This window comes from Haliaeetus albicilla, chromosome 2 (assembly GCF_947461875.1).
Source record: "Haliaeetus albicilla chromosome 2, bHalAlb1.1, whole genome shotgun sequence".
In the NCBI taxonomy this organism is placed as follows: domain Eukaryota; kingdom Metazoa; phylum Chordata; class Aves; order Accipitriformes; family Accipitridae; genus Haliaeetus; species Haliaeetus albicilla.
In genome coordinates, this window is record NC_091484.1 from 1,377,051 (window position 1) to 1,400,899 (window position 23,849).

The following is a 23,849-nucleotide window of genomic DNA, read 5'->3' on the forward strand; positions in this document are numbered from 1 at the left end:
CGGCGTCTCTCAGGGCTCGGGCCCGACGACGCGACGGGGCCGCCTCAGGCCGCACCGGGCCCGGCCCCCGCCGTCCCCCCGCCACAGCCGGGCCCGGCCCGGCTACCGTGGTGTCAGCCGTACCGGTTTCCCCCGGGGCCGCTGTGCCGGGCCTGTCACCTCCAGGGGCAGCCCGGCTCATCTCCCGGGCGACTCGTCCCTCTGTGGAACCCCCTTCTCTTGCACAGGACCAGTTTACCAAAGAAGGACTGCCCGGTCATACAGAAATACTTAGTTTTTAATTAGACGGCCGTAAATGGTAAGCCGTTGACATGGATCCCCTTTCTTTCCCGCACGAAAATCGGTAAAACTGCGTCGACAAGGCACAGTTTTTGAGTTTTCGCACTCCCGATACAAAAAGCATATGAAATGTGTTCAACAAAATGATACACTTCTTTATTTTTAAAAGATTGTATAAAAACCCGCAAGACTTTCAACATCAAAAATCCTTAACCTAAAAAAATAGCACCAGGGAGAGTTAGAAACCTTTAAAAAGTATTTAAAAGGCATTTCTGAAATCTACCTCTCCTTACAACGTTTTTATAAACACATAGTAAAAGGCAGCTCTTACAGGGAAAAATATTTCAAGGAAGACTTGTCTACTACAATTCTTATCAAGTAAGCTTAATGCCAAGACAATTCTCATTCCTCTTTTATCTTTGTTTACTTTCCCAGAGTCCTCTTTTTTCTCATCTATTTATTTTTCTTTTGATCAAATAGGAAAGGATGTGAGATCTGGAGTATGAAATTAAGAGATGCCGTGGAGTGGAGGTTACGTGTCAGCCCAGTCTGGAAAAATAAAAACCATCATAGGATCCCAAGGGAGAGGATGGCTGTCACCCCTCCGAGGACCCGCGTCAGGCTCCGAACGGGGACTGTGGCTGGAGTTGGGCGGAGCAATTAGTGTTGTGACTCGGGTCCAGCCTGGGCATAAGGATCAGAGGTTGGCGAGGGGTCCGACGCCAGTCGGCACGGTTTCCTGAACCCCTCCAGCACCCGCAGAACCCACTCCGCCACCTTCCCAGTTGGGAGTCTGGTGACAAAGGTGGTGAGAGGGTACTACTTGTCCCCAAGTACTTGCTGAGCATTGCAGATGCCAGCAGCAACATGCAGGAGACCTCCTGGCTTTCTCCAGCGTTTTCTTAACTAAGGCATGCGGCTCGAACACGCATCACTGAGAACGAACCCCTATGGGAAGACTTTAAAGAGTAACCTCCGGGCAGGACCAAGGAAAAAAAGCCTTTAAACTTCACCTGGGCTTCCCTTCCTGCCCATTCCCGAGTGTGGCCTTGGGTTGGAGACCAAGAGAAGATGGTTCTCAGAGCCTGGGGATGGGCACGGGGTGGAAAGCTGCACACAAGAGTGGAAAATGGGAGGCTCCCTCCTCCGGGGAGGCTGCCGTCCTCCACCGCCTGTGAGGGGGGTGCAAGGGGGTCCCCGCGTGTCAGAGAGGTAGAAGGAGCCAGGAGAGAAGCTCTCATTTCCCACTGATGCTGTACACCTCGTGAGACAGCCCAGCCTCTGGTGAAGGGCTAGCCCAACACAAAACACCTCGCACATGCCCAATTTTGAGAAGGCACCCAAGGACTCTGCCAGACCCAGGCAACAGTTTGTAGTGAACAGCAGAGGTAGGGGAGGAAAGAGGGACTGAGGGGGGAACATCACAAATTGTTTCAGTGCATTGAAATGTGCATTGGAGTCAAGAGTCCCCAGGAGACGCCGGCCGGGACAGCAGCCCCGCGGCTACGGAAAACCTGGCAGAGATGGATGGGCTCTGCTGCCCACACACCTGCATCCCCCCCGGACGCTGGCCATGGGAACAGAACGCCCAGGACTTCACGGACAGCGAGATAATCACTCTGGAAAAGTTAGGGAGTGGAGGAGGGCGATCAAAAGTGAGCATGGCGGTGGCCACAGGAGCTCCTGGTTTGGGGGTACAGCCCCAGGAGCCCCCCAGGGCGCTGTCAGGCTGGGCACACGAGCACCAGCAGCATCCCACCTCTGTGCACAGCCATGCACGGGGAGACAGCCACACAGGGAAGGAGAGGTACAGTACAGCCCCTGCCTGCAGACCCTCAGGACCTGCCCCTGCCCCTTGCACATGCCCCCCACCCCAGAGGCAGTGCCTGCAGCGCGGGGACACGCACAGCCCCCAGCCGCAGCAGCTTTCCCACCTCGCTGCCGCCACGGGGTCAGCTCCCCCTGCCCATGGAGAAGAATGGGCGCAGGGTGAGGCCAGTGCTGCTGCGCTCCTGGACCCCACAGCCCCGAGGGCCGGGTGGGATTTTCCCTGCAGGAAAACCCCCTGCACCACAGCTAACACACTGGCAATACTGCTCAGGTTTGTGACATCGTACATGACATTTGGGGCGCTGTATTTTGATGATGACATTGACCACTACGCTATCCTTCCTGCCGACACACACATTCATTTGGGAAATGAATGCTCAGAGAACATTTTCCTTTATGGACACTGGAGCCCAAATCCTCCCTGCTCTGATTACTGTGTAAGCTTTCAAACCACTCAGCAGGATTTTAAAATGTAAGGAAAAGTTTTAGATGCTTTAAAAAGGAAGTAGTGAATATTTGTAAACTACAGCCAAACATGTATAAAACAATATTTCTTTAGTTCTAGCTAGAAAAGTAATTCTATCACCTCACAGTTCAGTTTCAGCTACATTCAGGTCTAGGAATCTCCACATTCTTATGTAATGCCTTAAAGCAGCAATAGACGTTAAACAACACAATTAAAGTTCATCAAAAAAGTCTTAAAAATAAAAAAGATTTGGTTTCTGTATCCTGCATGTTCAGTGTATGTAACCTGACCAGGGTCCCTTACACCTGCTGCTACAGTTTGGGGATTTTTGGCAGTTGCTTCAAGAGAGGTTTTGTTTGTTTAGGAAAAGCAATAATTCGCTATAGTTCAAGTTTGCCTGCAGCACCCCGGCAGCTGCCTCCACACTTACTGCTCAGCAAGTTGTGACTTTCCAGCTCTAGGCTAAAACGGAATATTTAATGCTCTGGAGGAGACTTCCCGTCTCATCAGTTACGCATAGAGCTTCCTGCGCTGGGTAATTAAAGCTCTTTTGTCCATCATTTTCTACGTATCACTGCCGTTAGTCCCTTTAAAGAAAAGTTACCCTGCCAGGTTCTTTGGTTAAAGACATTTCCTCAGCTCTCCCTGCGGGGCCAGGCTGCCTTCCCGCAGCATGTGGCCGGGGAGGAATGGTGCCGTGGCAGAGTCTGGCGGCCGTGCCCGTCCCTCTCCCGCCACGGCAGCGGAGCTGTGCATCTTTACCAGAGAGACGAGGGACACTCGGCTTGCTATTCGCAGGCAAAGTAATCCTTGAGTGGGGAAAAGAGGTGCCGGATGACGGGGACGCTCCATGATCTCCCCAGCAGCTTCTGGCGAGCCCCGCGGCCGATGTTGGAGACATCCGTGTAGTGGAGGGGGAAGCCAAAGATCCTGCGGAGCAGAGGCAGAAGACGGGTGGGTGAGGCTTGGTGGCTGTCCCGCTCCCCCAGCGCCCACCGGCTGCAGCCAGGACGCAGCATCCCTCTGTCCCATCCCCGCGGCCAGCCCGGGGCTCCCCTAAGCCCCAGCCTATGTTTTACAGTCTTGCTGAGCAGAAGCTTCTCGCTGCTAAGAATCAGCGTTCTCCTCCAGCTTTGCCAGAGTGGCAGCAAGCGAACCATGTTATCGTTTTCCACCCAAAGCCCTCAGAGCGTTCGGCAAAGGTGACGCAGTCGTTCCTGCTCTGCCCAGAGCCAGAGGCAGACTCGCCCCAGGGCAGCAGCAGGCAGCAGCAGAGCAGAGCAGCGCCCGCATCTCCCACGGCCCCTTTCCTGCGGACACAGGTAGCCTGACAAATCATCCCACGCATTATCTGTGCAAGCTTATCTGTACCATACAACTTAACCTGCTTGCAGATGGGGACAAAGTGCCCAGACCCAGCTGTGGACTCGGGATGTGACCCATCCTGGGGAGCGAAGGCAGGAATGAAGGAGCCCTGCGCTGCACCTGCTGGCTCATGGAAGTCTACACATGGCAAGTATGTGCACGCACCTCTTACACTGGATATGCCTGTGGGCAGAAAACAGCGAGCTGCCCCGGCTCTGGGGGCTCACAGCACCAGTGCATTTACAGATACTGAAGCGAGGGCAGCCAAAATTAACCACCAGCAATGCTAAAATTTTCTGTTATGGCTCTGGAGTCCACTAAGCTGCTAAGTTGCAGTGATATACACTGTACTGAAACACCAGTGCCCCAGGGTGGGCCAAAAGATGGACAAGAGATGTTGATGTACACCCTGAGAAGCTGACAGGAAAGCAGCAGCCCTGGGTGGTCACTATCATCTCAGGTTTTGAGTCTTACTGAAATTTAAGAGACATTTTCTCACATCCAGGATGCAGTACAGGGCTCTTGTCTTACCCAAGTGCCCCAATGTGTAGCCCATCAAGTGAAACGCAGCAGGTCTGCCGTGCTTTCCTGAAGTATACAGTGATGTGTTCATCCCACCAATGCCCTCTCCTACATCCACCCACTGCTTTCCTACTGAAATACCACTCACCTCCACTGACTGCCTGCCTCAAAGGCTGGAGCAGAAGTGTCAAATGCCAGAGCATTGCTGCTCCCGACTGTTGGAGGGAGCAGAAGTGCTGCCATCCCGTGAGCTGCAGCAGGGTCCCAGCCCGCCACCACCAGCACACCCAGCAGCCGATGCCCCTGGGAACACACCCCAGCAGAGCTCAGGTTCCCCAGTTAAAGGGAGATGCTGGCAGGGATTAAGACCCTAGCATGCTGTCTCCATTATAAAATTGGATTAGGAAAATAAAAAGCAAAACAGAAGAGCCATCAATAATCCCTCAGCCGGGAATCAGCACTAGCACTGAATGCGGGGAGTAAAAAGCAAATGCTAAATATCTAAAGACAATAGAAAATTCCTCCTCCCAGCTCTGCGTGTCAAGTCTTCGTGCAGCCTCTCCTGCTTGGCTGAGGTCAATAGATCACTCTTCAAGGAACCACCAAGTCATTAAGAGGTCGTTCGCCATAAACTCACACCTCTGCCCGCTCCGGCACATGCCAGACCAGAGCAGGTCCTCCCAGGGCGGGCACAGGAGCCCTTCTCCCCAGGGCAGCACCCCTCCTGAGCCACCCAGAGAGGAGGGAGAGCTTCAGGAGTCTCCTATGGGACGGGCACTCTGCTCCCCAGCATGGTCAGAGCCCTGTAGCAGCTGGAACGGTATCGCCAGCCTCGTTAGCCATTCCTAACAGGGCCAGGCAGTGCCAACCCCCTTTCCCCAGTGCACTCCGTAGCTTTTCTTGGTATAAAAAGCTTTTGGAGGAGCCCTGTGCCCCTGCCATCCTGCCTGCCTCTGCTCAGCAAGGCACCTCTGCAAGCATCGCCCCAGGCTATTTCATGGAGATAGCTCTGAGTCATCGCGCTGGGGCTTCCGCCTCCCTACAATCAGATGAAAGTTCAAGTGCCATTTCAAATGGCATGACAGGACAAAGGCTCGGTAATTGCTATTTCACTTTCAAATACCTACATGCCTCTAGCTCTGCTTTAATTAGTTTTAACTCCCAACAAATACTGGCAATTTGAATACAAACAAGCGAAAATATTTAAACCCAGTCTGTGTTTACTGGCTGAGGCATTCACTGTGAGAAAACTCTGGGATTTGTTGCTAGGAGTATTTGGTGTGCAGAACTGCTAGTAATTGGATTTTAATCTACTTCAACTCCTTCTGTTGTGTTTTGCCATGAATTCGGGGTGCTACGAGGTGTGAACAAAGTTTGGAGGAGAGCAGTCGTGCTTTGCCACAGCAGCCGCCTGCTGTAGCGTGAGCTTCCCTGTGCTGCCGCACCAGGCTGAGCGGCCCCGGCCAAGGCGGCTGCTCAGGTTTATCTCTGGCAAACCCCTGCACGGCTCTGACCGGGGCATGGGGCTGCCATACAGCACCCCCACATCAGCCTGGGTCTTAAAGGCTGGTGCACGTGTATCCCCAAACTAGACACATCACACAGCATCCTGCACAAGCGCTGTCACTCTTGCCTCCACAGGCTTCAGGTCCGGGGCAGGGGATGCTGCTATACTTTTCCCACAGTCTCATTGCTGCTCATTAGCAAGCACATTATCATGTGCACATCACCGCAGGGAAACTGCACCATATGGGAGCTGCAGCTCTTCGGCTCCCAGGAGCTGGGCTTAGGGCCAAGGAGGAACGAAGAACCACACAAGCACCACAAAACAGAACAAACAGCGAGAGATTCAAAATGACAGCAGAGGATTACCTGTTCATGCCTGGAAGGTTGCCCCAGAAATAGCGTGCTCGGTGGGCAGCTGATATCTTGATAGCATCAATCATAACTGGGTTACACTGCAGGCCACGAGAGGGGGGAAAATAAAAGTTAGAGGAGGTATAGGCTCAGCCCTCTCCTGCGTGGAAAGCCCTTCTCCACTGCACTGCAGGGACTTCAGTCTTCAGCAAATCTTCTTAAGGATGTAGCCCCAACAAACCCTTGTTCCACACCAGAGCACAGTCTGGTTGGCCATGTGAGCTCCCACGCCATAGCCGTGGCCAGCAGCTAATGAAAATCACAGCATGCTTCAGTGCTGATTTCTCCGGGCCAGGATCAGGACCATCAGCCTCTGGTGAGACTTTTTACACACGGGGGTCCCTGCTGACCCGCAGCCCACCTTGGCTACCAGACAGTTAAAAATCCTTTCCAGCCCCTGACCTCCCTCTCCCTAGAAATAACAGGCATTGCTCTGAACAGATGCTTTCTGCAAGGCTGGCAAAAACCTTCCCCTGGAGAACTAGTGCTCGGGTTAACCTGCTGAAAGCCAGAGGGGATTCCAGAACCAAGACTAAAAAGTTGATTCCTGGCGTGTGCATCAGGCCTGGGGTTTTCCAGTGTCGGGGCCATACAAAACCACAGGAAGACCCTCACAGCCTCGGCACACCTCACACAGCCCAGCAAGGGTCTCCGACTCCAACGCCTCTCCCAAAGCCGGCAGCAATCCCTACCTCCAGAAACCGAGAAATGTCCCTCTTGTCGTTGACCCTCATGGCCACCATGTTCTCGAACATCCAAAAGAAGGGGCGCTCCTCTCCCGCCTTGGGACGGGCGTAGTTGAGCAGGTGGTAAAATTCAAAGAACAGCCTCCCGGTTCCTTCTACAAGGGAGAAAGCCAGAGTGGTGGGTTGGGACTGGCAAGAGGTTGGGACCAGCTGCGGCACGGGGGGCATGAGTCCGGAGACCTGGCTGCCCTCCACACCGTGATGGCATGGAGACAGCCTGTGCTTCGCAGATGGATGATTTGCAGCTCAGAGGGGAGCCACCACCAACACAGACTGGGGCTGAACCACTTCCTTGGACTTTAAGGTGGCTCTGCACCCCGGGAACACCCCGGGGGTACCCAGCCCTGCAGAGGCAAAGCAGCCTTACCATACAGCCCCTTCCTGGCTGGATTGACAAGGGAGAGGTCGTTACAGGGGCTTCCACCGATCACCAGGTCAAAAGGACCCCACTCCTCAATCTAGAGTGAACAGACAGACCCAGTTAGGAGATGCCACATAAGTGGGTTTCTCCTCCCTGGCAGGCTGGGGGGCAAGCCCGTCCCAGAGCTGGTGAGGCGAGACCCACGTGGCCATGGTGCCACATTCCCCAGCCTTCCCGCAGAAGCAGTGCTCACATTTCTCTTGGTTATGTTCCTGACGTCGTGCACATAGGTGATGTTGCCCTCCTGCCGTGTGGTGCCCACAGCAATGGGGTCTTCGCAGATCTCCGAGGCAATGTACTTCTCCACTTGGATGCCCAAGTCCTTCAGCACCAGGTATCCTGCCAAGGGACAGAGGTCTGAGGTTGCACTGCTCTCTTTAGTCTCCCAGTCTCCTTCGTCAGCACAGAAGCTCGATGTGGCGACTCTTGCATGTCCTAGGTGGGTGCAGTCACACAGGACTTCTGGAGGAGCAAACTATTTTTTTGATCCAATCCTCCAGGCAGGTTTGCTCCCAGAAAGCAGAACTCCAGAACTGAGTGAACTGAGTCAAACCAGTTGCCTTCAGGCACTTCTTCACCAGAGGCCAGGTTACCAGCACTCCCACAGCTCTTGCTTCTCAGTGAAACCAGCCATCCAAGACGGCACTCGGTGCAGCATGCCCTCCCTCCACCTCTCCACCTCTCCATCCTCCACAGCCCCGTCCAGCAGGAAGGGGAGCCCCTGCCCTCATTCCCTTCTGATGGGGATCCCCCTGCCCCTCATCCCCTTCTGATGGGGATCCCCCTGCCCCTCATCCCCTTCTCCCCACCAAGCTTTGACAGACAGGTTTGAGGCCATGAAACTATTCAACCCTGACATCCAGTGTTGCAAGCCACCAGGACAGTGTTCTTCCAGTGCCTCACCTGTTGCTATGCCATCAAATAAAGAAAGCACTCGAATGGGTCTCCTCTTCGCTGGTGGGACCGTTGGGTAGATTTTGGGTGCAGCCTGCAATGAAAGGACAGCAATGAAGCCCCAGCTCTGGGCAGTGTTCTGATGCTCTGTGAGGCCAAACCTTGGCTCTACAGGCATCGCCTCCACTTTTAGGGGAGCATCTGCAGGGCCAAGAGCCCAGCACCCGTGGAGAGGGTAGATGAGCACAACCAAGGCAGAGGGCCAAGGAATTTTGAGCCGTTCACCCTGCCCTCTGCAGCCCTCTCCTCCAAAGCCCAGCGCGCTGGGCTCGCCTGCCTGCAGCCCTTACGTATTCCTGTCCCTTGTCACTGGTGAAGAAGTCCTGCAGACGGGTGTTCCAGTCCTGCCGGCGCTGTAGCACCCCGTAGCTCCTCTGAGGCTGGCACATGTAGCAGTTCCAGGGCTCCTGCTCTTTTGCCTTGGCCGACGTCCCTCGCCCCACCAGCACCTCCAGACACTCCACACAGAAGCACCTGCCCAAACCACAACCTCATGCCCATCACCTCTAGAAACCCCCCTGGGTCACCCCAGCCTCTCCTGCACTCCCCTGCCATGCACCGGAGCCCCCACCCCGCTTTGCAGGATGTTTTTCTATGCAGTATCCTCATTTTTTAGGCTGCTAACACAAGCTGGTGACCCAGGCGCAGGTAAACCTCCTGCCATCCTCCCCAGGACTTATTCAGGTGCAGAGTGGCTCAGCGGGGATGGGTGGGCTGTGCTGGGATGTGCTGTGTGGTGGCCAAACGGGTGCCGGTGCAGTGCCCTGCCCAGGCTCACACACAACCCTGCTTGCTTGCGGCTGCAGAGACGGGGCCCACCTGCAGCAGCTGGCGTTGCTGCAGAGCAGCAGCTCCTTGCCTTCGCAGCAGACAGTGCAGTAAGACTGGTAGCCGTCCTCGTCGTACATGTAGAAGAGCTCCAGGAATCTATCCTAGCAAAAGGACAGCCGGGAGGAGAGAGGGACAGAGGATCAGGATCTGTGCTCAGAGGGTGAAGAGAGAACACAGCTTTGCTCCATCCGCGGTGCATGCCAAGACCTCGGAGGCGCACATCCTCAGTGCTTCAAGCGGAGAGAACATGCCGAGGGACAGCCCCGTGGTGGACGCAGCATGGCCAGGATCTGCCACAGTCACCCCTCCTGTCCCAACAGGGCTGGACTCTGCTTCCCATCCTCTGGCCCCAGGCTCCCGCTCAGTCCCGGCACGGCAGCACTTACCCTGCACGTCTGGCAGAGGCCCCCCTCAAACAGCGGATGAAAGGTGGCCGGGTTTCTCCTCCCGCAGGACAAACAGCTGTCTGTGTGACAGAGAGAGCTCCGCTCACCCCGGGGTAGGGAGCTCCATGCAGGAGTGCGGACCCTGCACCGCCACCCCACCGCGGGCTGCAGAGGCTGGAGCCTCTCGTCTGAACTGCCGGCAGGTCCAGATGCAGCTGTGGCTCCCCCAGGAACAGGCCCCTGCCTGTCCCCCTCCGCACCAAGGGAGGCCCAGCAATCTGCAATCACAGCACCTTCCCCCTTCCTGCACGGTGCCGTTAAAAAGGGACCCACGATCTTTGCCTAGTGCTGGCTGCAAGCACCTGCATCAGCCCCACACCTTTTCCCAAGAGAGGTAGGGCAATCGATTACCTTCGAGACTCCCGCTGTTGTTCGTAACTTCGGAAACCATTTGCTCTTTATAAAATTTTAAAAAAAGAGAGAGATTTATCATTCCTTATGTAACAAACTGTAAATGCACTCTACTTACAGATGCCTTATTTCTTGCATTAAAACTGCTACAGCTTTGCTGAGCACTGCACAGAGAGGGCAGGCCATGGGCATATTTTGGTGCAAAACCCATGTCCTTTCACTGCTGGAGATACTAGAGCTAAAGCTCAAAGTAGCAACGCACAGATCATTTCCAAGCTGAGCAATTAATGGAGCCCAGCTTGTGGCACCATGTCTTGCAGTTGGGTTTGCTGGTGTCTCCTAAGGCACAAGTGAGCAACAGGAGACCACAAAAGCTTTTGCCTTCAGAAGCCAAGCTCACGGCCCCTGGGGAAGAGCCGAGCCCTTTCCCAGAAGTTTCCTGGTGCTTTTTCAGGATGTACACCCCAGGCCACGCTGCTCCCCAGCTCTCACTGCCGGTTACCTCGGGTCTGGTCCTCTTCCACTCGCTGCTCCTTGCTGCTGTTGCAGGGGTTGGTCTTCAGCCTCTTGGTGGGGGGGCACTGCTCGAGGGACAGCACCTCCTCCGTCCCATTCCTCAGGGCCCCGTTCTCTGCAAGGGAAAGGTGGCTCCCTGGGGACAAGCCTCCGGTCCCGGGAACTCCCCAGGGCATGGGGGGACATCTCCTGCCGATCCCTGCCAGGTCCCACCCCAGCCAAAAGCAAAGCCCCTCCTGACCACCCGGGCTCCCCATGCATGGCTCGAGGCTCAGCCAGGTCATTGACTTCCAGGAGCAATGGCTTTGAGGGTGCTTTACTCTGCCTGTTTGCAGTGCTGCTGGGGGGGACCCCAGTGAGGAGCAAGGAGCCCCAGGGCCACCTCAGGACCGGGCCAGCACGGCTGCGGCAGAGGGCAAGCAGCCTCGGCCAGGGCCGGCCGCAGTGGCCGGGCACCGGTGGCCACTGCCCACACCAGCCCCACGTCCAGCTCCTGCCACCACCTCACCCGAGGCTTTGGGTGGTCTCAGTCCCTTGAAGCCCAAGGGTTTGAAGCCGGTGAGCGCCCAGTCGATCATGGGCTTCAGCTGCTCCTCCAGGGACTCCCCAGGGGCGGCTGTAAACGTCTTCCCCGACCGGCTCCGGGCAACCTGCCGAGAAAAAGAGGGACGGTGTGGGCCAGGGTGACTGGGGCTGGTCCCCGACCGGGGAGCAGCCCGGCTGCAGCGTGCATGGCCCACGTGCCTGCCACGGCCGCGGTCCCAGGCCCCCTCCCCACCATGCACACACGCGCGCAGGGCTCGGCATCCCGGCACGGCGGCAGCTGCCGGATTCCGGCGCTGGGTATGCCCTCGGCCACACTCCTGTGCCTCCCCTCCCCGTAATGAGCCCGTCTGTCCTCCACCAGCCCCAACCTAGCTGGGAGCAGGGACAGCCCAGCCCCAGCTCTTGCCCAGACTCTGCTCCCTGGCAAGCAACAGAAAGCAAAGGCAGAAGAAGAAGAGGCGCCTGTGGGTTTGCAGCACAGCAACCCGGAGTGTGGATCAGACCCACGGGGTGCTCAGTGTCAGCCCAGACTGCAAAGGGCATCAGGAACCAGCCCAGGACACCTCCTGCCAGCGTGACACTGCCTTGCAACCCCAATTCTGCCGCACGTCAGAGCCCCTCGAGAGAGACTGGCCCTGGGGGTTTCTGGAGCAGCGAGACCCTGGAGCAGCAGCAGTTACTCCTGAATCCCCCGGGATAAGCAGAGTTTGGCCCCACAGCTGCACTTGGAAATAGTCCCAGCAGAGAAAGGAGGGTTTTCCTACAGACATCTGTCCACACCACCCCAGCAGATGGGGGAAAGATTAATTCTGGATTGTTGAGGGAGCTCCCTCACTGATCGCTCTCAAGGTGATTCACAGGCATTATCCAGATGCAAAGCAGAGCAACGTGCAGGGGCACAGCCGCGAAGCCCTGGCCCCAACCAACCCCCACACGCTGCCCGAGCTCTGCAGGCGCCTGGGCTGCATCCCTCATCTCTCCCTGCATCCCTCATCTCTCCCTGCACCCCACTGCCCCCCGCAGAGCCCAGCCGCTTCACTTGGCACCCTATCCATCCAACCCCAGCTCTGCTCCGCGGTTACCTCCAGGGCATGGTATATGGCTCGTCGGTAGGAGACCAGCTTATTAAATGTGGAAGAATTGAAATGCTGCCTAAAGGCCATCAGTCCCACCAGCTTGTCTGCAGAAACCTGGGAGAGAGCGACAAAAGCTTACCAGCAGGCACGGGCATACCTCGCATCGGCCACGTCCCCCACAGCACCATGACCCCGCGCCGCAGACCCGGCCCTGCAGCGCAGGAATTCCCAGCACGGCTCTCACGCTGCAGCCGAGGGTGCTGGGCTGCAGCCGCGTCACCCCGCTGGGGCTTTGTCTGCACCGTGCAGCCACGCGAGGAAGGCCAGCGTCAGCGTTGCAGAGGGCGACCCGCGGCAGAGGGAGGAAGGCAGAGGCGGCGGCATTGCACTCATGACTAGGACCATTGCGCTCATGACTAGAACCATTGCATTTGTGACTAGGACGGGTGTTTTGCACCCTCTGCTGGCACCACACCTCTGCCGGCACAGCCGGCATGGCACGGCCTTTCACTCCCTCTTGCCTGCAGCCCAGGGAAGGCACGGGACGGTCAAAGGGTGATGGGGCTCCAGGAGGGCATCCCTCACCAGGCAGGGAGCGACAGGGGCAGCCCTACAGACCAGGGCTTGGAAAAAACCCTGCGAAGGGGCCGGGCAGACGTCCCCATTGCTGGATCCTCTCACCAGCTTACGGTAACCAGCCATCAGTTATCGACATGGGAGCCACGAGAGCATGCCAGAGCCTGACTATGCTAAACACCGGGGTCCCTGCCCAGGGAGGCTGCAGCTGGGTGCACGCACACCCCAGAGGCAGCCCCAGGAATGGGACAGGCGGCAGAAATGCGCAGGGCAGGGGATTCCAGCCTGGGCGAAGCTGGGCACAGGCAGGGGCAGGCAGCAGGCTTACCTCGGAGAATTTCCCGTCTCCGAACCACTGCACCCACCGCATGCCTGAGACAGCCTGGCGCTTGGCCGTGGCTCTGTAGGAGACGACGATCGCAGGCCACCAGGAGAAACCTTTGATCTTTCCCCAGACGAGCTCCCCAATTCCAAATTCCTTCCCGTCCTGAAAGCAAAAGAGGCCAACACAGATCAGCCAAAAGTACACAGCCCCCATTTTATCCAAGCAGCTCTGCAGGAGAGCCCTGGAGTGTGGGGGAACAGCCACGGAGCACCCTACAGAGCCGCTCGCCACGCGTGTCACCCGCTGGAGTCAAGTCACGTGCGTGGACCTCTGCGCAATGATGTCCAAAAGCTGCACCCCCCTCCCTCAAAAAAATGGCACAACACAGCCCCGGCAGCGCTGGCTCCCAGCCCTGCACCACGCCGGAGCTCAGCGGGAAGGTCTGCGCATTGCCAGCCCCATGCCAAGCCCAGCGCCTGGCACGCACGGCGTGGTGCGTGCTCTGTCCTGCACAGCCCTCCTGGCACCGGCGCCAGACCGTGCCCACTCCTGCCTGCCCTCCCGGGGTCTCTGCAAATACCGGGATGCCTTTTCCTGCACCCACACAAACCAGCAGCTAGGAAGCTCCGGCTGTCACAGAAGGGCTGGCTTGCAGCAGTCCCGGGGATGGGAACGGGCAAGACGGGCGGGCAGCCGCTCCAGGGAGCGCAGGCAGACTCTCCCGATCCCCTCACCCATCGCAGCCATGTTTGCCTGGGAGAACTTGGCTCACTGCGCGCTGCTGCCGAGCCTCGAGGCACGGCCCAAGCTGAGGGATGTGGAAAGCACAGCCGGGGATGCTACGTGCCCTGCCTGCCACAGGGAGGACTTTGCGCCGAGGTTGCTCCCCGGGCTCCCCAAGCAGACGGGGATGCTCCTTGGCACAACCTTCACAGGGCTCGCGGCTCAGCTCGTCTGGCTGCACCCCAGGGAGAGGGCGCCCACCCTCCTCTTGTTCCCACAGGGCAGAGCAAAAACAGAGAGAAAGAAAAGCTGGGAATTTTGGCGTGACCACACCAAGGGCCGCCAACGGGCAGCCTCACGGGGGCCACGCCGGCACGGCGCTGTGCTTGGGGAGGGACCTCGCGCAGGAGCAGTCACCTCAGCCTGCAGAGCCCTCCTTCCCAGCTTTGTTCTGCAATTAGGCACCTAATTATGCAGCAAGATGCAATTGCCCAGTTCCTGCAAGTCTCGGGCCCTGCCCTGCCGCCCGCAGGCACTGAATCACTCTCTGCAGCTCCAGCAGCTTCATTTCTCTCCAGCATCCCCCGACAGAAACATTTTTTGCACATGCAACTGCCTGTCTCGGCAGGGCACGGCACGGCTGCCAGCTCGGCGTGTGCCGCGCACGTGTCTCTCGGGGGCCCTTGGAGGTTTTGCAGCCCCACGCGTGTCACAGGAGGTGGCTCCGCAGGGCTGGTCCCTGCACAGCACCGACCCTGCTGCTGCCCGACGGACGGGGACAGCCCGGCACCATCACACACTGGACACACAGGGAAGGGCAGGCAGGGAAGAGGAAGCAGGAGAAGCAGCAGTGACGTTTCCAGAAGGTCTCCTTGCTTGCAGGCTTGAGACAAGCCAGGAAGGCTCATCCTCACCCCGCACCGTCCCAGGCACAGGATCTCAGTGCAGGAGCAGAGTTTGGCCCCTCCGTACCTGGTACTCCAGTGCCATCCCCATGTCTCTGCTCTCCGGCTCCTCGGCCCCCAGCTCGGTGGAGCCGTTCTGGCCCTCCTGGGAGCTGCTGCCGGAGAGCGTGCTGCTGCTGCGGGACGAGTCCCGGGAGTCCTCCTCCGTCAGGTCGATGGTGGTCATGGGGATGGATGGGGCCGAGCGCCGCTTGGAGCTCTGCAGAGCAGAGGGAGTGGAGGGTTAGTGGCAGGGAGAAGGAGAGGGGCAGGGGAGAGCAGAGACCTGCCCCACGTCACCCCCAGCCCCACAGCCAGGGATTGGAGAGCGGAGAGAGGGAGCCAGGGAGCAAGGACACTGCCGCAGCCAGGAACGGAGGGGAGAGCTGGCCAGGGCTGGGGCGTCTGAGGGAGAACTGCTCTGCTTTTACTTGCAAGACACACAGAAAACAGTGCACCGCTTGCTCTCTTCACTTTCTCTCGCCAGTTCATCCCAGGGTGTTCAAAGCACCCAGTTAGTAGTTCACAGCAGGGGCAAGCAACAGCACACCCCCCCCGCAACTCTCACAGGGGAAACTGAGGCACAGAGAGGCTGCAACATGTCTGAAGCCACTTGGCCAGGGCGCAGCAGAAGTGCAGATCTCCGGAGCTCCAGGGAAGCCCTGGCCCCGCACAGACCCTCACCCGCAGGGGAGCTGGTAGGTCCCTGAGAGTCTCCACGCTGTTTGTTTCCTTGATCTTCATCTCGTGCCGGGTCTGCCCTGCCTGGAAGATGAGGCGGACGGGGGGCTTCTGCCTGAGGCTGCTCTCCCAACCAGCGCTGCCCCGGGGCCGCACCTGCAACCAGAAGAGAGAGGTGCCGTGGCACTGACGCCTTCCCCACACCAGCGGCGTGCGGGGACAGGGACAGCCCGTGCTCCTCAGGGCTGGGCACCGGCAGCGCCGGAGCCCTGGGGACGGGGACACGGGGAAGGCAAGAGGAGCGTGGACGGCTGCGGGAAGCACCTCGGGCTGAGCCCCTTGGTGCGACCATGCACTTCACAGCATCTCTGCTGGGCTGCACAGCCGTGCTCACTGCTGCAGCCCCCAGCACCCACCAGCAGCTGCTTACATCAACTTTTGTTTCCAGCCGTCATGTGCATCCTCGACTATACCCTCCTATACCCTCCCTCCTCGCGGCTACAGCCACAGCGGTGCGACCGAGAGCAGCGGGAGCCAGCAGCCGGGAGGACCGGCCACCGGGAGAGCCGCAGACCCCGGCAGAGCAGCTGTCCCAGGCATGACATCCCACTCACACACGCGTGGGTGCTCTCACACAGGTGTAGGTGTGCTCCCTCCCACAGCCCAGCCCTGCAAAGGCACCCAGGGCAGCCTTTCCCCTGCGGTTTCAGCAGCCACAGTTTACAAACAGTCTAACCCAGGCATGTTTCCTGCATCCGGCATAACAGTGTTTCAAAATTAAATGAGATTTTGCAAGTGAAGAGCCCCTGAACCAGACATAGTGGGAAAGCAGAATTTTTCACCACAGTTGGATTTATGGCTCTTTTTTTTGGAAGCTGCCTCATCACAGGCAGATCTCCAACCTTGGGGTTTTATTTCAAAGTCAAAACAATAAAGCCAGAAGGCAAAAATGCTTCCAGACCCTGGAGGTTTGTCAACCTAGTCAACAAAAAAGGCTGGGGGGGAGGCGGGGCGTGGAGCAAAACTGGGATCCAGCCCCAAAGCAGCTAAAAGCAGGCCACCCTAAGAGTGGGAGATGCAAGATGCTTCAGTTCATCAATATGGTCAAGACTTTTTAAAGAAAATATCAGCATAACAATTATGAGACTGCTGCAACACGTAGTGGGCATTGCTGCATCACGCACCACACCCTCCTGCTGCTGCTGTCGTAACGTAAATCAGGAATTTAAAAATGAAAACAAATTTTATGCTTGTAAATGAATATTGCATCTGCCATTGGACCGTTCCCCCGGCACCGAGTGCGAGAGCGGCCCTGGCAGGGAACAGGCGAGGGTCGCGGGCAGCAGCTGCCCCCCGCAGACAGCCCACAAAGCCCCTGAGCAGCAAGGTCTTAGAGCAGCCTTGGCAAGCACTTACCTCCTGTGCCCCCGTGAGAGCGAGCGGCCAGGACAGGTCCTCCTTGGAGAGCTCTCCCTTGCTCACCTTCTTGTTGTTCTTCAGGGACGGCAGCCCCAGGCCCCCAGCATCTGCGCAGGGACAAGGCAGAGCAGCCTCAGGCTCCGTGAGCTGTCCTGGCCGTGCCCCCGCACGCCTCCACCCGTGACTGCTCCAAGCAGCAAGGCGTGATTTGAGGAGACCGAAACCTCATCGTGGAGAAATGTGGCCGAGAGCAGAAGACAAGCGATGTCCCCGAGGCTCCCCATCACGGTACTGCCGACACTGGCAGTCCCAGATCACCCACCTGCCCCCAAAACTGGGAGCGACTCTAATAGCAAGTGTGGGGACCTTCTTATACACTTTTTCGTTCCCGAAAGCGCAGAGGCATAAGGAAACCATATGCCTGCTATTCAGGGCTTGCCACCAGTTCCTTTACAGCAGGACCTCGCGAACCCCAGAGGTGGGATTTGGGGACCACGACCACAGTATCCCAGGAGCTGTGACGCAGCCCCTCGGGCCGGCGGCGCTCCTCAGGTGTTGGGGGGCTCCCCGCCTCCCTTGTTCCCGGGGGTTTAAACCATCAAGGGGCAGAGCCAGCGTCCCAGCATGGCACCCATTTCTACAACCGCTTCTGTCGCCATGACCTGGATGTGCCGCCAAAAAGCAGAAACCCAGCAGAGTCACAGAGGGACCCCAGTCACGGTCACGATGCTGCAGCCCCCCGGCAAGCCCTCGGGACAGCGGCTGGGAGACCCCTGGCCCCCTGCACCCCTGTGCATCCTGGGCACGGCACATCGGGCACGGTGCAGACTCACCTGGAGTGCTGGGCTTCCCATTCGCCTCCAGAAGAAGGGCAGGTTCATCGTTAGGAGGATCGGTGCAGTCCCCGTTGATGAGGATCAGCTCTGCCCTGCAGTCTGCCTCATCCCGGCCATGGCTCTTGTCCTTTTTCATGGTCGCCTGTGGAACCAGAGTGGAAAGGAAATTTAGCCATGCAGAAAGCCCCAGGGAAGGCAAAGCAGACAGCGTAAGCTCTTCAAGCCAGCCACAACTTCTCATGCCCTTAGCAGAGGGGTCTGACCGGAGACGCATCTGGAGCGGTACTGGGAGCTAACGGGGACCTGGACAAAACCTCCCCACAAACGTGGTGGCCCTGGAGATCCACCAGCTCCAGCAAACGAGAGGCCCCAGACACAACCTGCTTGTCCTTGGGGAAGCACCAGGGCTTTTCTCCAGGGCTGCGCTGGCCCAGCCCTGCCATCCGTACGCCGTGGAGCGCTCCGGGGCTCGGTGCTGCCCAGCCCAGGCTGGCTCTGCCGGCACGCTCCCGGCCACAGCTCCAGAGCCTGTCCAGAGGGGACCTGCCCTTCCCAGCCACCCTGCAGAAACCAGGGGACATCCCACCCCACCCCCCCAGCACCAGCCTCACCGTGCTCTGGCTGCCCAGCACACCCAGCACACCCGGCAGTGGGTGGGCTGTTACAGCAGCAGCGGGACACGGCAGACAGCTCGCCACGGGGGGCAAAGTCCTGGCGCCTGCAGTGAGTTTAACTCTCCCAAAGGGAGAAAAAGAAAACTCCTCCTGCCCCCCGCTCCCTCCACCCCTCCCGGCCTTGGCTCCCCCTTCCGCACCGGGGCAAAGGGGCAAGGCAGGGGTCTGTGCTGGCAACGCTCATGGACCACCACCCCCTGCCCCGGGGGGAGGGCAGAGAAAGAAGCTGCTGCTGCTGCGCAGATAAAGCCCGGCCAGGCGTCCCCCCCCAGGAGAGGTGGGGCAGACCTTGCCTGCGCCCAAATGCCTCTGCCTTCCCTCGGGTGCCCTCCCTGGATCCTGTTTTCGGAAGTGGAAGCTCCCAGACTTTCCCAGAGGCACCCGGGACTACGCTAACAAAGCTGCCTCATTGCTGGGCTATGGATCTGTGCTGCAACTTGCCCCTTTGCCAGCACAGTCATTTCAGGAGCACATTAACTCAGCTCAGCGAGCTAAGGAGCAAGCAGGGCTTTACCCACCTAAGGCCCTGTTAGGAAGCAAAAGCAGCCCCCGCCCCAGCCCCAAAGAGACCCTAGGCTCCAGCCTCGCCATCCCCCCCCCAGCGCTCTCGCTCAGCATCGCCTCCAACTGCTTCCCTAACAATTGAGATTTCTGCTTTAAGATCATCTGTCAGCACCTCTGACAAACAAAGACCAGTCGGGATTTGATGTTTCGGATGCCGAGGGCAGCGTTAAAACCCTGGAAACACGAAGGAAAACAGGTGTCCAGTGCCCACCTCCGCAGGCAGAGCCCCTGGGTGCACGTCCTGCCTCCCCCCCACCCCCAGACATGTCTGCTCAACAAAGGGATGAGAAGGAGAGGAATGGCACCAGAGGGAGTCTAAAGCTGCATAAATCCCTACAGCTGTGTGCAGAAATCCCACTGCTGCAGCACATCTGCTCCCAGACCCGACGAACAATTCCTGGGAGCTGCCCAGACTCGCCGGGCTGCCCCCGGCCCGGGCAGCCGGTCCCACACACCAGCCCCACGCACGCCGGCCCCGGATGATCTCGGATGCAGCAATACGCCCCGGCGCAGCACAGCTGGGTCAGCTCCTCCAGGGTCTGCTCCCCCTCCCCAGGCTGTGATGCTGCAGAATGGCAGCAATCACAGCCAGCAGCGATGCTGACACAAAAAATAGCAAATCTCACCAAAAAAATAGTGACTCTCACTTGCAAATCCATAGGTGTGAGAGGATATGCTGCTCTCTTAGCATGAGGGTGACCCAGAGAAGAGGCTGGGGACAGGGAGTTGGGGCAGCGTGAGGCTAGTAAGATCCGGGAGAACAGGAGCAGGCACGGCCACCTCCCAGCCCTGCAAAACATCTGCACCCTCAAAAACCTGCCAGGAGCTTCAGAGGACCTTTGCATTCGGTCCTTTGTCAGAAGAGCCTGTTTGGGAGCCTCAGAGAGGAGCCTGAGCCCAGAAGGTTCAAACTTGCACCTTGAAATGGCTTCTCCTTTCCCAGCCCCAGGGCTACCCCGTGCCCGGCACGGCCAGCCCGCAGCAGGCAATCAGATGAGCGTGTCCTGGCCAGTTCTGTGCTGGGAAGGCGGAGGGGGGGTGACACAGTGGCCAGGTCTCCCCAAGGATACACAGCCAGGACTGAGTACCCGATGTGCCACGCTCAGCTTTGCCACGTGCTTGGGGAGCTCCGACATTGTCTTTGTTCCAGTTATAAAGTGGGAAAAAAAGAGTTATCACTTTGGAAGGAACTGCTCCGTGGCAGAGCTGGAGAGCACACGCCACAGCTCTGCCGGTCCGTGGGACCTGGCCACAGGCACTGGCGTAAGCACAGCATTTTAGCTCACTGGGTGCAGGAGCAAGCAGTGGATACGCAGGAGCATACGCACCGCTTGCTCCACGCACTTCTCCAGCTGCACCACCCAAGATCACTCGAGGACGTCCCGTCACCATCCTCTGATATGCAGGCAGGAGAGGGAACATCACACGCGACCCAAACTACAAAGCAAGTTAAAGTCTCGCTTTCCCAGAAACCTACACCTAGGCAGCGGGACTGCAATTCGCATCCCTTCTCCTACAGCCGCTGCCTTTTGCACCAAACAATGAGGCCACACGCCCGAGAGCGTCCTGCCTGCTGAAGAGGGCCGTCCGGCCCGCCGCCCCTCCGACCACCGAGGATCTCTCGCAGGAGCCACCATCCTCGCAAGCCTCACCACCTCCTGCTCGGGAGGAAGGCTCGGCTCTTTGTCCTCGCCTCCCCTCGCAGAAACGCACACCAACATGTGCACACAGGGCATTACGAAAATAATAAGAAACAGAGCGCTCTCCTCACATGTTCTGTCTCACGGGAGGAGGAGAAAAACAGCACCGCAGTGTTTGCATTGCTTAATGCACTGCAAACATACAGGCGCGCGCTGCAGCCATACGCTTCGTACGAGAACCCCCGAAGAACAAAATAACGCGGGATTCCAGCTCCGATGCTCAAAGCTCCCCAAGAGACGGGTGCTAGCGGCAGCCCCGACGCTGCCTGGTGACCAGGACGTGCCCTGCAGCGATACCCCACCGAGACAATGAACCCGCTGACTCCGGATCCCGCCCTAGTTTTGCAATACCAGTTTCTTTAAGGTTTGCCAAACTGGTTAAAGACCGTGCCACAATATTTAACTGCTTCGAGAGACTCCCGGTCCCTGCCCGGCCGAGCTCGCCGGCTGCCCCGGAGCGAGCAGAGCAGAGCGGCTGCGCTCACCTGCGAGGTGTCCCGGCAGGGTCCTGCCTCCGGACCCCGCTGCCCCCGGGCCCGGGGCTGCTCCCCCAGCCTGGCTCGGGCTGGTTTCAGTTTTCCTTCTTGAGAAAACAGGCTGGCCCTTATCAGGTGCGTTTCCCCAGTAGGTGGAGAGATTGCAGGGGAGACAGCCGGACTTTGCCTCCAGACAGGGGCATGCATATCAAAAGGCTGGAGGGAAGCGTTTTACATGATGGCTGGGATGGCAGCCATCACCCAAGCCCTGTTTGAATAACAAAAAGAAATAAAGGACCCCAATGGCCGGGGCTCGCTCCCTCCAGGCTGGCTCTGGGCTATCGCGCACACAAATGGCCTTTAACTCTCCCCAAACTGAACATTTCCCTCTAATCCTGGGAAGAAAAGAGTTGCTGGGTTGGCAGTTTAGTAAGAAAGGGAGCCCATTTTGGCAGATATGCTCATTAAGAAGGGCAGGCTCTCCCCTCCCCTGCCCGTTTCCTGTGCCTGGCCCCTCTCGCGCTCCCGCGCTCCGGCACTTCCCTCCATTTTCCCCCCGTTTCCTCTCCTGCCCCGCTCCGCTCCCCCGCCGGACCGCAGCAGCCCTTTGCGGCCACCCCCAGGCTCCGGCACGTCGCCCGCTGCCTTTCAGCAAAGCTTGGTTGAAAGAAAAGAAACAAAAAACAAACCGGCCCCTCCTCTCCCAGTGAAGACCAGGCCTGAGAAGTCTCCTGGGCAGCCACCATCACAGCCAGCCGCTGCTCCAGCCGCTCTAGGCTCTTTACCATGCTCATCTCGGTCACGTCCCGCTGAGACGAGCCACGCTGGCTCTCCCGAGCCCCCTGCCCAGGGACGTGCCCGCCGTGGAGCAGGCGGCCGGGCTGGTGCTGCCTGCGGGCAGGGCTGGGGGCTGCGGGGGCTCCGCCGTCGCGCAGGTGGGTCTCGCTCAGCGGCGGCGGGTCCTCTGTCCGGAGCGGTTACCGCTTCATCTTTCCCCTGCACAAGAGGACAGAAAGCCATGACGATGACAGACACCTCGCCGTCCCCATCTCCCCCCGCCGGGCCCCGTACAGCGGGGCGCAAGCCTCCAGCCCTCCCCAGAGCCGGGGGGCCGGGACACGCTGGCTTATCGCCCCTCGCCTCCTTACAAACGAGGAAACGGGAGACAGAGGCAGAAAAGGCAAGTCCTGCTGGAGGGGCGGCACGTTCCAGCCCCCTGGCTCCTTCTCCTGCCCCCTTCCTTGCCCAGGGAGGTCGGTGCAGCACACGGGCGAGAGCCCCAGGACCGGCGCTCGCCCCGGGTGTCCACCCGCTGCCGCTCCTCTCCCCCGGACTCCTGGGACTTCAGCCCCCCGGTGGGGCCGCTCCGGAGGTCATTTCTCTTTCTGCGATGCTCTCCCTCCCCTGCCTCTCTCTGCCTCCACCGGAGCTTCTCCCCGGGCTCGGGAGGCGGAGGAGAGGATGCCGGCACAGCTCCCCCCGGGTCGGTACCTGCCGGCTGGGCCGGTGCCTGGCAGCTGAGCGCGCCCCGGCTCCGGCCGCCCCCTCCCCTCGGTCCCCAGCCCCGGGGAGACTTCGCGCCCGAGGCGCCGGCCGGGAGCTGCTTTCCTGCGAAGAGAGAAAAAGCAAGAGGCACTGACAGATCCCCGACCCCAGAACCGAAAACAAAGGTGTTCGGCCCCGGCAGCGCTGCCGCCGCATCCCGGGCTCCCGGAAACCCTCCCCGGGCCCCCCTGCCCGGGGGGCGGCGCTGCCCGGGGCCCGCCGAGCCACGGGCAGGGTAACCCCCAGCCCGCCCCAAACCCGCCCCGGAGCCTCCCCCGCCCCGGAGCCATCGCTCGCCGTTTCACCGACGGGAACCCGAGGCCCCGGGGGTCTGCCGTGCTCCCGCCGCGGCCCCGGGCTCTGCCTCTGCCCCGTTTCCCCTGCCCGTCCCGGCATCGCCGAGCCGCGGGGGGTCCCCGGCGCCCGGCCCGACCCCGCCGTGACAGCCCCGGGACGCGCCCCCGGGATACGCGGCCGCGGCGCCTCCGCGGGAAACTCCGAAAGTTGCGACGGGACCCGGAGGGAGCCCTGCCCGGGGCTGCGGGCGCACCGACCCCCCCCCCTTCCTCCCCCAAAACCCTTCCCGGGGGCCGAGCGCCGGCAACAAGTGGCGGCGGGGCCCGCCGCCCCCATCCCCCGGGGCGGAGCGCCGCGAGTCCCCGGGAAACCGGGCGCGGGGCCGCCCGACCGGCCGGGGCCGGGTCGCTCCCGCCGCCGCCACCGCTGCCGCCGCCGCCGCGCTCCGGTGCGCCCGGTGCCGCGTCCCCGCCCGCCCCATTGTCCCCCGCCGCCGCCGCCGCCGCCGCACACAACAAAGCCGCCCACGAGGATGCGCCGCGGTTCCGGCCCGACCGGCCCCGGTACCGGGTCCTCCGTCCCGGTCCCCCGTCCCGGAGCCCGGTCCCGGTCCCACGCTCACCTGCGCCGCGGCGGGACGCGCCGTCCAGCGGGGCCGTGCCGCCGCTCGCCGCCGCCTCCCGCGCCCCGGCCGGCCCCCGACAGCCCCGCGCTCCGGTTACATGGCGCTTTAACCCTGCCCGTGCTGGGCAGCCCCTCCTCCTCCTCCTCCTCCGCCGCCGCCGCCCCCGCCGCACGGCGGGGGAGGGGAGGGGAGTGCGGG

At 59.8% G+C, this 23,849-nt stretch overlaps 1 protein-coding gene across 2 annotated transcripts; it reads right to left on the reverse strand.

Annotated features, from left to right (window-relative positions):
• Positions 1-259: 259 nt before the first annotated feature.
• On the reverse strand, positions 260-22,509 carry DNMT3B (DNA methyltransferase 3 beta). 2 transcript variants are annotated; one of them, XM_069801356.1, is made up of 19 exons: positions 21,874-22,509; positions 17,768-17,912; positions 16,932-17,041; positions 15,519-15,671; positions 14,863-15,054; positions 13,171-13,329; positions 12,273-12,380; positions 11,153-11,294; positions 10,631-10,759; positions 10,129-10,173; positions 9,718-9,797; positions 9,320-9,432; positions 8,791-8,974; positions 8,450-8,534; positions 7,740-7,885; positions 7,493-7,583; positions 7,072-7,220; positions 6,335-6,420; positions 260-3,505 (listed from the first exon to the last, which is right to left on the reverse strand). In XM_069801356.1, exons 1-19 carry the CDS (start codon positions 21,976-21,978, stop codon positions 3,364-3,366), a joined length of 2,364 nt encoding a protein of 787 aa, XP_069657457.1. In that variant the 5' UTR covers positions 21,979-22,509; the 3' UTR covers positions 260-3,363. The 2 variants fall into 2 exon arrangements, with proteins under 2 accessions (XP_069657457.1, XP_069657455.1); XM_069801354.1 differs by having other exon boundaries at positions 7,740-7,981.
• Between the last annotated feature and the right edge of the window lie 1,340 nt (positions 22,510-23,849).